Genomic DNA, 12,831 nt, shown 5'->3' on the forward strand with positions numbered 1-12,831 from the left:
AGGTAGAGATGTTTGGCTACTGATTGTGGAAGTAAAGTTTCCCCAAAATCACTAATTATTTTTTCATATTTATTGATGCAGATAAACCTCTTTTTATAATACCAGGCTCGCGGTGGTCAATTTGATACCGGATTTGTGCGTTTCACATTTTCGTTTGGCTATGATAATGCGCACGAAAGCGCATTGTGTAATTTGTAAGGAGTCTTATTTTCGCTCCGTTGAAAAGTTTGCCGGGCATTACAAAGCCGTTTCGCCGCCACACAGACGGGCCATCCTCGGCAACCCGGACGTGACGGGCAACGAGACGTCGCTGTGGCGGCTGGCGACGTCGGACTTCTGGGGCACGCCGCTGCGGCTGGCCGGCTCGCACGGCTCGTGGCGGCCGCTGGCGGTGCTCAGCTTCCGCGCCAACCACCTGCTGGGCGGCGGCTGGCACGCCGCCAACGCCGCGCTGCACGCACTGTGCGCCGCGCTGCTGGTGCGCGTCGCGCGCCGCCTCCGGGCCGCCCCCGGCGTCGCGGGGGCGGCGTTCGCGCTGCACCCGGCGCACTGCGAGGCCGTGGCCGGGCTGGTGGGCCGCGCCGACGTCGCCGCCGCCGCCTGCTCCCTGCTGGCGCTACTCTGCTACGCGCGCCACGCCGACCTGCGCGACGCCGCCGACGCCCGCCGGCGGCGCTGCCGCGGCTGCGGGGGCCCCGTGCACCGGCCGCAGGGCTGCTCCCTCCGGCGGGCGCTCGCCGCCGCCAAGGGCCTCCTCGGCGCCGCTCTCTGCTCGGCGAGCGACCGCCTCTCTTGCCAAACCCGCCACTCCTCTCACCCCCCTGCCGCCGGCACTGTCACGACGAACGGTACTGCTTATAAATCCGGCGCCTGGCTGGGACAAACTTTTAAGTCAGCTCGAGGTGACATCGTCACTGAGTCCAATGACGCCAACAACAACACCAGTACGAACGCACACGCGTGTCAACAGGCTCCGTTGAAAACATCCGTCGACTTCGGTACACCGCCATCAATCTCGAAAGAGATCACGGCAGAAATCACCCGCATTAACGCCTCTCACACCACATGTTGCAAACAACCTCGCACTTCAACGCAGCACTACAACGGAACTGTTCCTCTCGCCTCTTGGCCGTCGACCGAACGGACGGAAAATGAGGACGTTGCCGAAGGCAGTGATGCGACACGAGACGCTAATCACAACACTGAGTTCGTCACTTCATCGCCATTGTTTTCAATTAGCCAGTGGCGATACCAGAACGCCTTCGACCATCATCTTGAAGAAAAGGTTGTGAGGCGCAGCCTCTTCAGAGCCAAAAGGGAGGCGTCCAGCAGGCTCGGAAGTAATGTGTTGAAGAGGAGGTGGAAAAAGTGTTTCAAGGACAAAAATTTTATCACAGACAGCGGTGAAGATCAGAAACGGCTTCTGAAGACAGCAGAGAGGAGCACCTGTTGCGCCGCGGAGGGCTGCAACAAGGAAGAGTCGCACTCGCCTCGGTAAGTGACGACCTGCAGAATATACGTACTATACCGTTATCTGTTCTCCTCTTAACAGCCGGCCGCTGTGGCCGAGCGGTTCTAGACGCTTCAGTCCGGAACCGCGCGCCTGCTACGGTCGCAGGTTCGAATACTGCCTCGTGCATGCATGTATGTGATGTCCTTAGGTTAGTTACGTTTAAGTAGTTCTAAACCTAGGGGACTGATGACCTCAGATGTTAAGTCCCATAGTGCTTAGAGCCATTTGAACCAATCCCCATAACACTTCCACAGAAATCCGTCTGTTCGTTTTTCAATGCTCCACATATTTTATCCTTATCATCAAATACAGGGCGTCCCGAAACTATTCCTTCAAATTAATGCAGGAGGTAAACAACATCAAAACAAATATATTTAGTTATCGTACATATGGCCCCTGACGGCGATTTTTGTTGCTAAGGACGCTTTACGCAGAAGCTAGTTTAGCATGCTAATTGTAGAAGTGGCATTGATAGGAAATGCTCGAATGGACCATTGATTGCCACGTCCGTTCCCAGTTCCTGCCGTGTATCCAATGGTACCAGCGGCGACGGTAATTCTGCAGACGGGATCTTCTTCTGTTTCTACAGCGGTTTCGCGTACCAGCTGCTTTATAAGCAACCAGCGGAAGAAATGCGGGCACGTGATGACAGGTGAGCTCAGTGCCCACTCAACAGGGCCACTTTGGCCAATCCATTGATTCCCGAACGTGGCTATCAGATGATTCCTGACGACAATGCTGAAATTGGCTGACGCTCCATCGTGTTGGAAGTACATCCCTTACCTAACATTGAGAGGTACATCCCGCAGATATTCTGGCAACACCTGTTCCGAACACACAGTAGTTCTGGATGTCAGTACCCTTCCAAAGTGGATGACGCCAACACAACAGCTCGCGTCAGCGCCACTAACAATGTTTTCCCTAACATTGCAAATATTTTCTTTTTTCTGTACATCCTGCTCGCAATTTTTCACCAACACAACTTTTATTGAGGTAAGTTCACAAGATTGATGACTGAACAACAAATGAAAAGGTAACAATAACAATGCCCGTAAAAGTCTCCTAATTTAGGCAAACAAAAATTCACGTTTAATTTTCCACAAATGTTCGTGGTAACATACACACACACACACACACACACACACACACACACACACACACACACACACACACACGCACTCTAGCAAGAGTCCAATTCAAAGACGAAGACGTAATCTTCAGCGGTCGAAGTAGGCGACGTCGGCATCCGGAGTAAACTGAACTTCGGGGCTGGTTGTAGCCCCTAAAAAGCTGTCTCCAGCCAATCAGGTTTTGGCGTAGTGATACTTCCTGCATGCCATGGCTCGAGCTTCCGCTGCAGGAAGTAGTGCTCGGAATGTTTGTTTCCATTAACCTGTATGTAAACAGCCGGTGTTTACTATGGTGCTTTTGGGACGTCTTGGACGTAGACAACGCCGTCCTCTGTGGTGTAATTTGGCTCAGGGGCTACCTTGGCTCCGGAATAACACCTTTTGTATTAATCTGAACGAACAGTTTCGGAACACACCGTATTTTCCTATTCTCGCTCCTCGAACTACAAATAACAATTGCCAGGTCCAAGGACACTTACAGACGGTATAATGGCCGAATGGTCTCAGGCGCTGCAGTCATGGACTGTGCGGCTGGTCCCAGCGGAGGTTCGAATCCTCCCTCGGGCATAGGTGTGTGTGTTTTGTCCTTAGGATAATTTAGGTTAAGTAGTGTGTAAGCTTAGAGACTGATGACCTTAGGAGTTAAGTCCCATAAGCTTTCACACAAATTTGAACATTTCTTGAGGGTATGATGCGCTGAAACTCAAGGGACCTGACACTAGGTAATCTATGAACAAATTACGACTCATCGAAGCTTCAGTATTATTGCCATAGGAACAAATTCTTTCTTATTGGCGCTTACACCCAAATCTCTAGATGTTAAATACTGAGATCGGTTGTACGTTCTACGTTCATACAGTTTCAACCAACACTCCCATTTAGTTCGTACTATGTTCTCTCGCCCAGCGCAACGGGTGCAAACGTTAATTAAAAGTAACACCAGAACTGGGGACAACATTAAAAGTATAACTGTGAGGATTTAACAAATGTTTATACCGCGGGGAAGTTGGTTCAGCTGTACATCTTCATACCTTGGGTTCTGCGTTCAAACCCCATTGTCGCCAAATTTTTCAATTGTATTAAGCGTGACAACGTGTTTATGACATACAAAAGGACTGTTTGGAGTTTACAGCAATGTTCTCTTGGCAATCTGTTTTCGCTTTGTTTCTTTGAATGTAGTAAACCTATGGGGTACATTTGTAGTTTCACGGTATGGACAATCAGAACATAAATACAAAGAAACAATTAATTGCGTCGCACATGCGGAAGTAATAATAAAAATAATTAACAATAAACAAAAAAATAACATCAATAATAAGTACATAATGTTCAGAATCCGAGGTCTAGGGGTAGCGTCTTTGATTCGTAATCAAAACGTCTTCGCTCCCGGGTTCAATCCCCGCCACTGCCTATATTTTGGTAAATAGTCAGCATTGGCGGCCGAAGACTTCCGGCATAAGAAGTCAGCCTGATTCTGCCAACGGCCTTGTCAAAGAGGGTGGAGGAGCGGATAGACGTTCAGGGCACTCTCTTGTCCTAGGGGTGGGAAATTGCCCCTAAAGGCGGAAGAATCAGCAATGATCAACGACATGAGGATGCAGAAGGCAATGGAAACCACTGCATTAAAGACACGTAACGTGTATCCACAGGACATGTGGCCTGTAATTGAAGAAGTGTCATGATGATCTCTCCATTGGCAAAAGATTCCGGAATAGTCCCCCATTCGGATCTCCGGGAGGGGACTGCCAAGGGGGAGGTTACCATGAGAAAAAGATTGAATAATCAACGAAAGGATAACGGTCTACGAGCCGGGGCATGAAATGTCAGAAGCTTGAACGTGGTAGGGAAACTAGAAAATCTGAAAAGGGACATGCAAAGGCTCAATCTAGATATACACTCCTGGAAATTGAAATAAGAACACCGTGAATTCATTGTCCCAGGAAGGGGAAACTTTATTGACACATTCCTGGGGTCAGATACATCACATGATCACACTGACAGAACCACTGGCACATAGACACAGGCAACAGAGCATGCACAATGTCGGCACTAGTACAGTGTATATCCACCTTTCGCAGCAATGCAGGCTGATATTCTCCCATGGAGACGATCGTAGAGATGCTGGATGTAGTCCTGTGGAACGGCTTGCCATGCCATTTCCACCTGGCGCCTCAGTTGGACCAGCGTTCGTGCTGGACGTGCAGACCGCGTGAGACGACGCTTCATCCAGTCCCAAACATGCTCAATGGGGGACAGATCCGGAGATCTTGCTGGCCAGGGTAGTTGAGTTACACCTTCTAGAGCACGTTGGGTGGCACGGGATACATGCGGACGTGCATTGTCCTGTTGGAACAGCAAGTTCCCTTGCCGGTCTAGGAATGGTGGAACGATGGGTTCGATGAAGGTTTGGATGTACCGTGCACTATTCAGTGTCCCCTCGACGATCACCAGTGGTGTACGGCCAGTGTAGGAGATCGCTCCCCACACCATGATGCCGGGTGTTGGCCCTGTGTGCCTCGGTCGTATGCAGTCCTGATTGTGGCGCTCACCTGCACGGCGCCAAACACGCATACGACCATCATTGGCACCAAGGCAGAAGCGACTCTCATCGCTGAAGACGACACGTCTCCATTCGTCCCTCCATTCACGCCTGTCGCGACACCACTGGAGGCGGGCTGCACGATGTTGGGGCGTGAGCGGAAGACGGCCTAACGGTGTGCGGGACCGTAGCCCAGCTTCATGGAGACGGTTGCGAATGGTCCTCGCCGATACCCCAGGAGCAACAGTGTCTCTAATTTGCTGGGAAGTGGCGGTGCGGTCCCCTACGGCACTGCGTAGGACCCTACCGTCTTGGCGTGCATCCGTGCGTCGCTGCGGTCCGGTCCCTGGTCGACGGGCACGTGCACCTTCCGCCGACCACTGGCGACAACATCGATGTACTGTGGAGACCTCACGCCCCACGTGTTGAGCAATTCGGCGGTACGTCCACCCGGCCTCCCGCATGCCCACTATACGCCCTCGCTCAAAGTCCGTCAACTGCACATACGGTTCACGTCCACGCTGTCGCGGCATGCTACCAGTGTTAAAGACTGCGATGGAGCTCCGTATGCCACGGCAAACTGGCTGACACTGACAGCGGCGGTGCACAAATACTGCGCAGCTAGCGCCATTCGACGGCCAACACCTCGGTTCCTGGTGTGTACGCTGTGCCGTGCGTGTGATCATTGCTTGTACAGCCCTCTCGCAGTGTCCGGAGCAAGTATGGTGGGTCTGACACACCGGTGTCAATGTGTTCTTTTTTCCATTTCCAGGAGTGTAGTAGGGGTCAGTAAAGTGAAGTGGAAGGAGGACAAGGATTTCTGGTCAGATGAGTATCGGGTAATATCAACAGCAGCAGAAAACGGTATAACAGGTGTATGATTCGTTATGAATAGGAAGGTAGGGCAGAGGGTGTGTTACTGTGAACAGTTCAGTGACCGGGTTGTTCTAATCAGAATCGACAGCAGACCAACACTGACAACGATAGTTCAGGTATACATGCCGACGTCGCAAGCTGAAGATGAACAGAGAGATAAAGTGTATGAGGATATTGAAAGGGTAATGCAGTATGAAAGGGGGACGAAAATCTAATAGTCATGGGCGACTGGAATGCAGTTGTGGGGGAAGGAGTAGAAGAAAAGGTTACAGGAGAATATGGGCTTGGGACGAGGAATGAAAGAGGAGAAAGACTAATTGAGTTCTGTAACAAGTTTCAGCTAGTAATAGCGAATACACTGTTCAAGAGTCACAAGAGGAGGAGGTATACTTGGAAAAGGCCGGGAGATACGGGAAGATTTCAATCAGATTACATCATGGTCAGACAGAGATTCCGAAATCAGATACTGGATTGTAAGGCGTACCCAGGAGCAGATATAGACTCAGATCACAATATAGTAGTGATGAACAGTAGGCTGAAGTTCAAGACATTAGTCAGGAGGAATCAATACACAAAGAAGTGGGATACGGAAGCACTAAGGAATGACGAGATACGTTTGAAGTTCTCTAACGCTATAGATACAGCAATAAGGAATAGCGCAGTAGGCACTACAGTTGAAGAGGAATGGACATCTCTAAAAAGGGCCATCACAGAAGTCGGGAAGGAAAACATAGGTACAAAGAAGGTAGCTGCGAAGAAACCATGGGTAACAGAAGAAATACTTCAGTTTATTGATGAAAGGAGGAAGTACAAACATGTTCCGGGAAAATCAGGAATACAGAAATACAAGTGTGTGTGTGTGTGTGTGTGTGTGTGTGTGTGTGGTTTGAGGTTTTCGACAAGACGCTGAGGAATGAAATAAGTAGGAAGTGCAGGGAAGCTAAGACTAAATGGCTGCAGGAAAAATGTGAAGACATCGAAAAAGATATGATTGTCGGAAGGACAGACTCAGCATACAGGAAAGTCAAAACAACCTTTGGTGACATTAAAAGCAACGGTGGTAACATTAAGAGTGCAACGGGAATTCCACTGTTAAATGTAGAGGAGAGAGCAGATAGGTGGAAAGAATACATTGAAAGCCTCTATGAGGGCGAAGATTTGTCTGATGTGATAGAAGAAGAAACAGGAGTCGATTTAGAAGAGATAGAGGATCCAGTATTAGAATCGGAATTTAAAAGAGCTTTGGAGGACTTACGGTCAAATAAGGCAGAAGGGATAGATAACATTCCATCAGAATTTCTAAAATCATTGGAGGAAGTGGCAACAAAACGACTATTCACGTTGGTGCGTAGAATATATGAGTCTGGCGACATACCATCTGACTTTCGGAAAAGCATCATCCACACAATTCCGAAGACGGCAAGAGCTGACAAGTGCGAGAATTATCGCACAATCAGCTTAACAGCTCATGCATCGAAGTTGCTTACGAGAATAATATACAGAAGAATGGAAAAGAAAATTGAGAATGCGCTAGGTGACGATCAGTTTGGCCTTAGGAAAAGTAATGGGACGATAGAGGCAATTCTGAAGTTACGGCTAATAATGGAAGCAAGGCTAAAGAAAAATCAAGACACTTTCATAGGATTTGTCGACCTGGAAAAAGCGTTCGACAACATAAAATGGTGCAAGCTGTTCGAGATTCTGAAAAAAGTAGGGGTAAGCTATAGGGAGAGACGGGTTATATACAATATGTACAACAACCAAGAGGGAATAATAAGAGTGGACGATCAAGAACGAAGTGCTCGTATTAAGAAGGGTGTAAGACAAGGCTGTAGCCTTTCGTCCCTACTCTTCAATCTGTATATCGAGGAAGCAATGATGGAAATAAAAGAAAGGTTCAGGAGTGGAATTAAAATACAAGGTGAAAGGATATCAATGATACGATTCGCTGATGACATTGCTATCCTGAGTGAAAGTGAAGAAGAATTAAATGATCTGCTGAACGGAATGAACAGTCTAATGAGTACACAGTATGGTTTGAGAGTAAATCGGAGAAAGACGAAGGTAATGAGAAGCAGTAGAAATGGGAACAGCGAGAAACTTAATATCGGGATTGATGGTCACGAAGTCAGTGAAGTTAAGGAATTCTGCTACCTAGGCAGTAAAATAACCAATGACGGACGGAGCAAGGAGGACATCAAAAGCAGACTAGAAATGGCAAAAACGGCATTCCTGGCCAAGAGAAGTCTACTAATATCAAATACCGGCCTTGATTTGAGGAAGAAATTTCTGAGGATGTACGTCTGGAGTACAGCATTGTATGGTAGTGAAACATGGATTGTGGGAAAACCGGAACATAAGAGAATCGAAGCATTTGAGATTTGGTGCTATAGACGAATGTTGAAAATTAGGTGGACTGATAAGGTAAGGAATGAGGAGGTTCTACGCAGAATCGGAGAGGAAAGGAATATGTGGAAAACACTGATAAGGAGAAGGGACAGGATGATAGGACATCTCCTAAGACATGAGGAAATGACTTCCATGGTAGTAGAGGGAGCTGTAGAGGGCAAAAACTGTAGAGGAAGACAGAGATTGGAATATGTCAAGCAAATAATTGTAGACGTAGGTTGCAAGTGCTACTCTGAGATGAAGAGGTTAGCACAGGAAAGGAATCCGCGGCGGGCCGCATCAAACCAGTCAGTAGACTGATGACCAAAAAAAAAAAAATGTTCAGGTAAAGAAGCAAAAGCCGACTGCCAAAAGAGCATTGCTACAAAATCCGAAAAGTCTTTTTACGTGTCAGGAAAATGTTATCCCACTTACCAGTTTCAAGCGTATAAGGTTAAAAAAATTGTCGTCAGTGAGGTATGTACGCTCTACTACCTCACGCAGGTGATATCTACAAATTTAGTCACTCACAGATTCGCTTATCCTGTGCTCCGTAATTCTGGTGATACTTTTAATTACCGTTTACGGTGTTCTACTTGACGACAACACGCAGCACTACCAGTCGGAGTTAAGATTGATATTTATTTATTTATTAATTTTTTTTTTTTTGTCATCAGTCTGCTGACTGGTTTGATGCGGCCCGCCACGAATTCCTTTCCTGTGCTAACCTCTTCATCTCAGAGTAGCACTTGGAACCTACGTCCTCAATTATTTGCTTGACGTATTCCAATCTCTGTCTTCCTCTACAGTTTTTGCCCTCTACAGCTCCCTCTAGTACCATGGAAGTCATTCCCTCATGTCTTAGGAGATGTCCTATCATCCTGTCCCTACTTCTTATCAGTGTTTTCCACATATTCCTTTCCTCTCCGATTCTGCGTAGAACCTCCTCATTCCTTACCTTATCAGTCCACCTAATTTTCAACATTCTTCTATAGCACCAAGTCTCAAATGCTTCGATTCTCTTCTGTTCCGGTTTTCCCACAGTCCATGTTTCACTACCATACAATGCTGAATCAAAATACGACGTTTGGTACCGATCTAAGTGTCTGACAGCTGGAAGTTTTGAAGCAGTCAGTTCACTGGTATGGCACTCAGAACTTTCTTAATAAATTAGTTCTTATTTTTAATTTGTCTTATTATTTTCTGCGGTGATGAGGTGAGCAGGAATTCTGTGCTGTATGAATACCTCCTCAGTATTTTAGATACAAATAAGCTACGTACAAAACAAGACACAGTGTATATTGGTCTCCTTGGAAAATGTAAGATTTAGCACATAAAGCGTGTCTCATTAAACTCTTCATACCCTTACCGTTTTATCATCATAAACTGATTAGGCTATAAAATACGTCAGATTTTTTGTACTTTTGTTGACAAGGATGCAACACCGTCTGCACGTTCCTTACCGTCACTAACAAATTGTCATAACTAGGTTAAACAGTCCATTCCATTTAGCGCAGGAACATGAAGTATTTACCTGTTTTTATGTCAATTTACAAGGAAACTTTATGTATATGCAAGCATTGGAGTTATACTTCATCAAATCAGTATTAACGGTAGCTTACATAAATTGCGCGCAAAGTAAAATAACGTGTCATTATGGTTACCAGATGACGAAAAATTCTCGTTGTGCCTTACACTCTCACCTGCTGCCTAACTCCAGAAGGAACACAGGAAAAATCTTGAATGATCGGATCGATCAGGAATTTTATTATTACTCTGCACAGTATTAATCGACTCTCAGAAGAGAAGATGATATTACATACTAAGAAGTTCGTAGATGCACTAATACTCCCCATATTTGGCTACGGTGGTGCCGTTCTGCAATCACTCCCGTACGAAAGCACACGCAGGCAAGAACTGGAGATGGGTGCTTGTGTATGATACATCTGAGACGTACGCTTTCTCAACCATATCACACCAGCCTACGACCAGTTTTCATGGCTAGGTGCCGACAAGCGTATAGACAATCGAGCTCTATGTTTGCGCAATCATCTTCTCAGTCATTACACTCCCTCTTTTGTGTCTTCAGCTCTCTGCTATCTGAACAGCACGGCGGAAATACTCGATCTTAGTAAAATAAAATTATATCTGTACCTAGCTGTCATGTATTATAAATCTTTTCTGCGTCTGATCGAGCTAAATAAGCAATATACAACGTGAACGAACTAAACCTTGCACCGCAGATATTGCGGAAATGGAAGATATTATTGATGAGTGCTTTTCACAGAAGTGCTCGTTTTGCGGTAACACATAGAAAGTGCACTTTTGGAGCAAACTTACACTTTTTTAAATGGAACTATGTCTGTTGATATTAACAAACTAAACGTACGGTAGAATAAATTGACAGTGATGTTTCTTGCAGCACTTGTACAGTACAGTACTTGTGGTGCCCCACAGTAAAGAACAACACAGGCGCATACGCTAGTTATGAGGAACCCGACCAGTAACGAGACAACTGACCATCAAATGACACCCGACACCTGGAAGACACGCTTCCTGTCTGGTACGACACAATTGCTGCCCGCGCGCTAGCATTTCAACGGAGATATCAAAGCAGGCTACAGTAATTCATCGTAGTATATCTTCAGGCGTAATTGATGTGTCATTGTAGACCGTCTCTTTCAGCTGTCCCAGCAAAAAAAAAAAAAAAAAAAAAATTCTTCAGGTGTCAAATCCGGTGAACGAGCCGGACAAGGGAAGGGTCCTCAGTGTCCAATGCAACGTCTTGGAAATAGCTGCAGTACTTGGTGCACTTTGGGCTGAATAGCCATCATGTTGATATCACAGGTTCCTCCTAGTCTTCAGAGGAACGTCGTCCAGCATCCGTGGAAGATGATGTGTCAGGAGGCCGTCTTCACAGACGGAACACTGCACGCGCACGGGTCTACGAGATGATGGTTCATCCCACACTACACGTGTACATTCCACGCACGCTGACGCTCCACTTAATGAGGCCAACTGGGATTATCAACAGACCAATACTGCACATTTCAGCTGCTTTTCTGGCCATGATTGGTAAATGTGGCTGCATCCAAATGTATTCCCATTCTGTGGAAACCTCACGTCAATAGCACTATCCATTTCCGCAATATTTGCGGTGCAAACTTATAGTGATTGACCCTGTATAATTAAATACCATCAAACCTTTTACGACCAGTTGTATTACTCGCTAGTAAATGTTCGTCTTGTATGGTCGTGGTCTATGAAGGTTATTTCTTCCTAACGTTTCGTCCAGAGTTACGTTAGGTATCTTCAGAGGTGCTCCTGTTCGCGCAGAGTTTTGACGACTAACGAATCAGACGTCAGTGAAGATGTGGCATGCCTAACAGAGATAATCTTTGTCAAAAGCAAAACTTGTCTATTCAACTGCTGTCTGTCCATTTTGTAAAGCTGGAGTTTGTACACAATTGCCCGTTAAGAATGTCCCTATGTTTATATAGTTCAGTTGCTTCTCTATATAGTTCTGTATAATATTTCCTCATTCTATATCCTTATCTCGGAAAACTTCACATTATGATACGCTGACTTCCCGTTAAGGTATGCTGACTGAAGAGATCGCTGCGCTACATCTGTTTGTTCTACATTCCCTAATTGCAAAAGACATCTGTGCTCCTTCAGATTTCCATCCATGCTTGTCCCCATAGTTCCCATGTGTCTCGCTCACCTCTTGTTTGCATTGACGGCACTATAAACGGTGGACGTTACATTTCAGATGTGTTACGACTCGTGGCTCTACCCTTCATTCGATCCCTGCGAAACCCTACATTTCAGCAGGATAATGCACGGCCGCATGTTGCAGGTCCTTACGGGCCTTTCTGGATACAGAAAATGTTCGAGTGCTGCCCTGGCCAGCACATTCTCCAGATCTTGACAAATTGGAAATGTCTGGTCAATGGTGGCCGATTGAAAACGTACGGTCAATGGTGGCCGAGCAAGTGGCTCGTCACAATACGCCAGTCACTACTGTTGATGAACTGTGGTATCGTGTTGAAGCTACATGGGCAGCTGTACGTGTAGACGCCATCCAAGCTCTGTTTGACTCAATGCCCAGGCGTATCAAGGCCGTTATTACAGCCAGAGGTGGTTGTTCTGGGTACTGATTTCTCAGTATCTATGCACCCAAATTACGTAAAATGTAATTACAATGAAATGAACAACCTTAGCTGCTTACAGGCGTTGACATACGTCAAAAATGTGTGCCACGACCGGGACTCGAACCCGGGATCTTCTGCTTAGATGGCAGACGCACTATCCATCTTAGTAAACATTTAGTAAATATAAATAAATATAAAATGTAATCATATGTCAGTTCTAGTATAATATAT

General features: G+C 46.4%; 1 protein-coding gene across 1 annotated transcript in view; it reads left to right on the plus strand.

Moving 5' to 3' along the window:
• LOC124545637 (protein O-mannosyl-transferase TMTC2-like) overlaps positions 1-12,831 on the plus strand; it is a 189,138-nt gene that overhangs the window by 44,691 nt on the left and 131,616 nt on the right. Inside the window, exon 3 of the mRNA XM_047124582.1 lies at positions 265-1,494. Within this exon, the coding sequence (XP_046980538.1) occupies positions 265-1,494 (1,230 nt within the window). The remainder of the gene's footprint in view (positions 1-264; positions 1,495-12,831) is intronic.

The sequence above is a fragment of the Schistocerca americana genome, chromosome 8, assembly GCF_021461395.2.
Source record: "Schistocerca americana isolate TAMUIC-IGC-003095 chromosome 8, iqSchAmer2.1, whole genome shotgun sequence".
Taxonomy (NCBI): domain Eukaryota; kingdom Metazoa; phylum Arthropoda; class Insecta; order Orthoptera; family Acrididae; genus Schistocerca; species Schistocerca americana.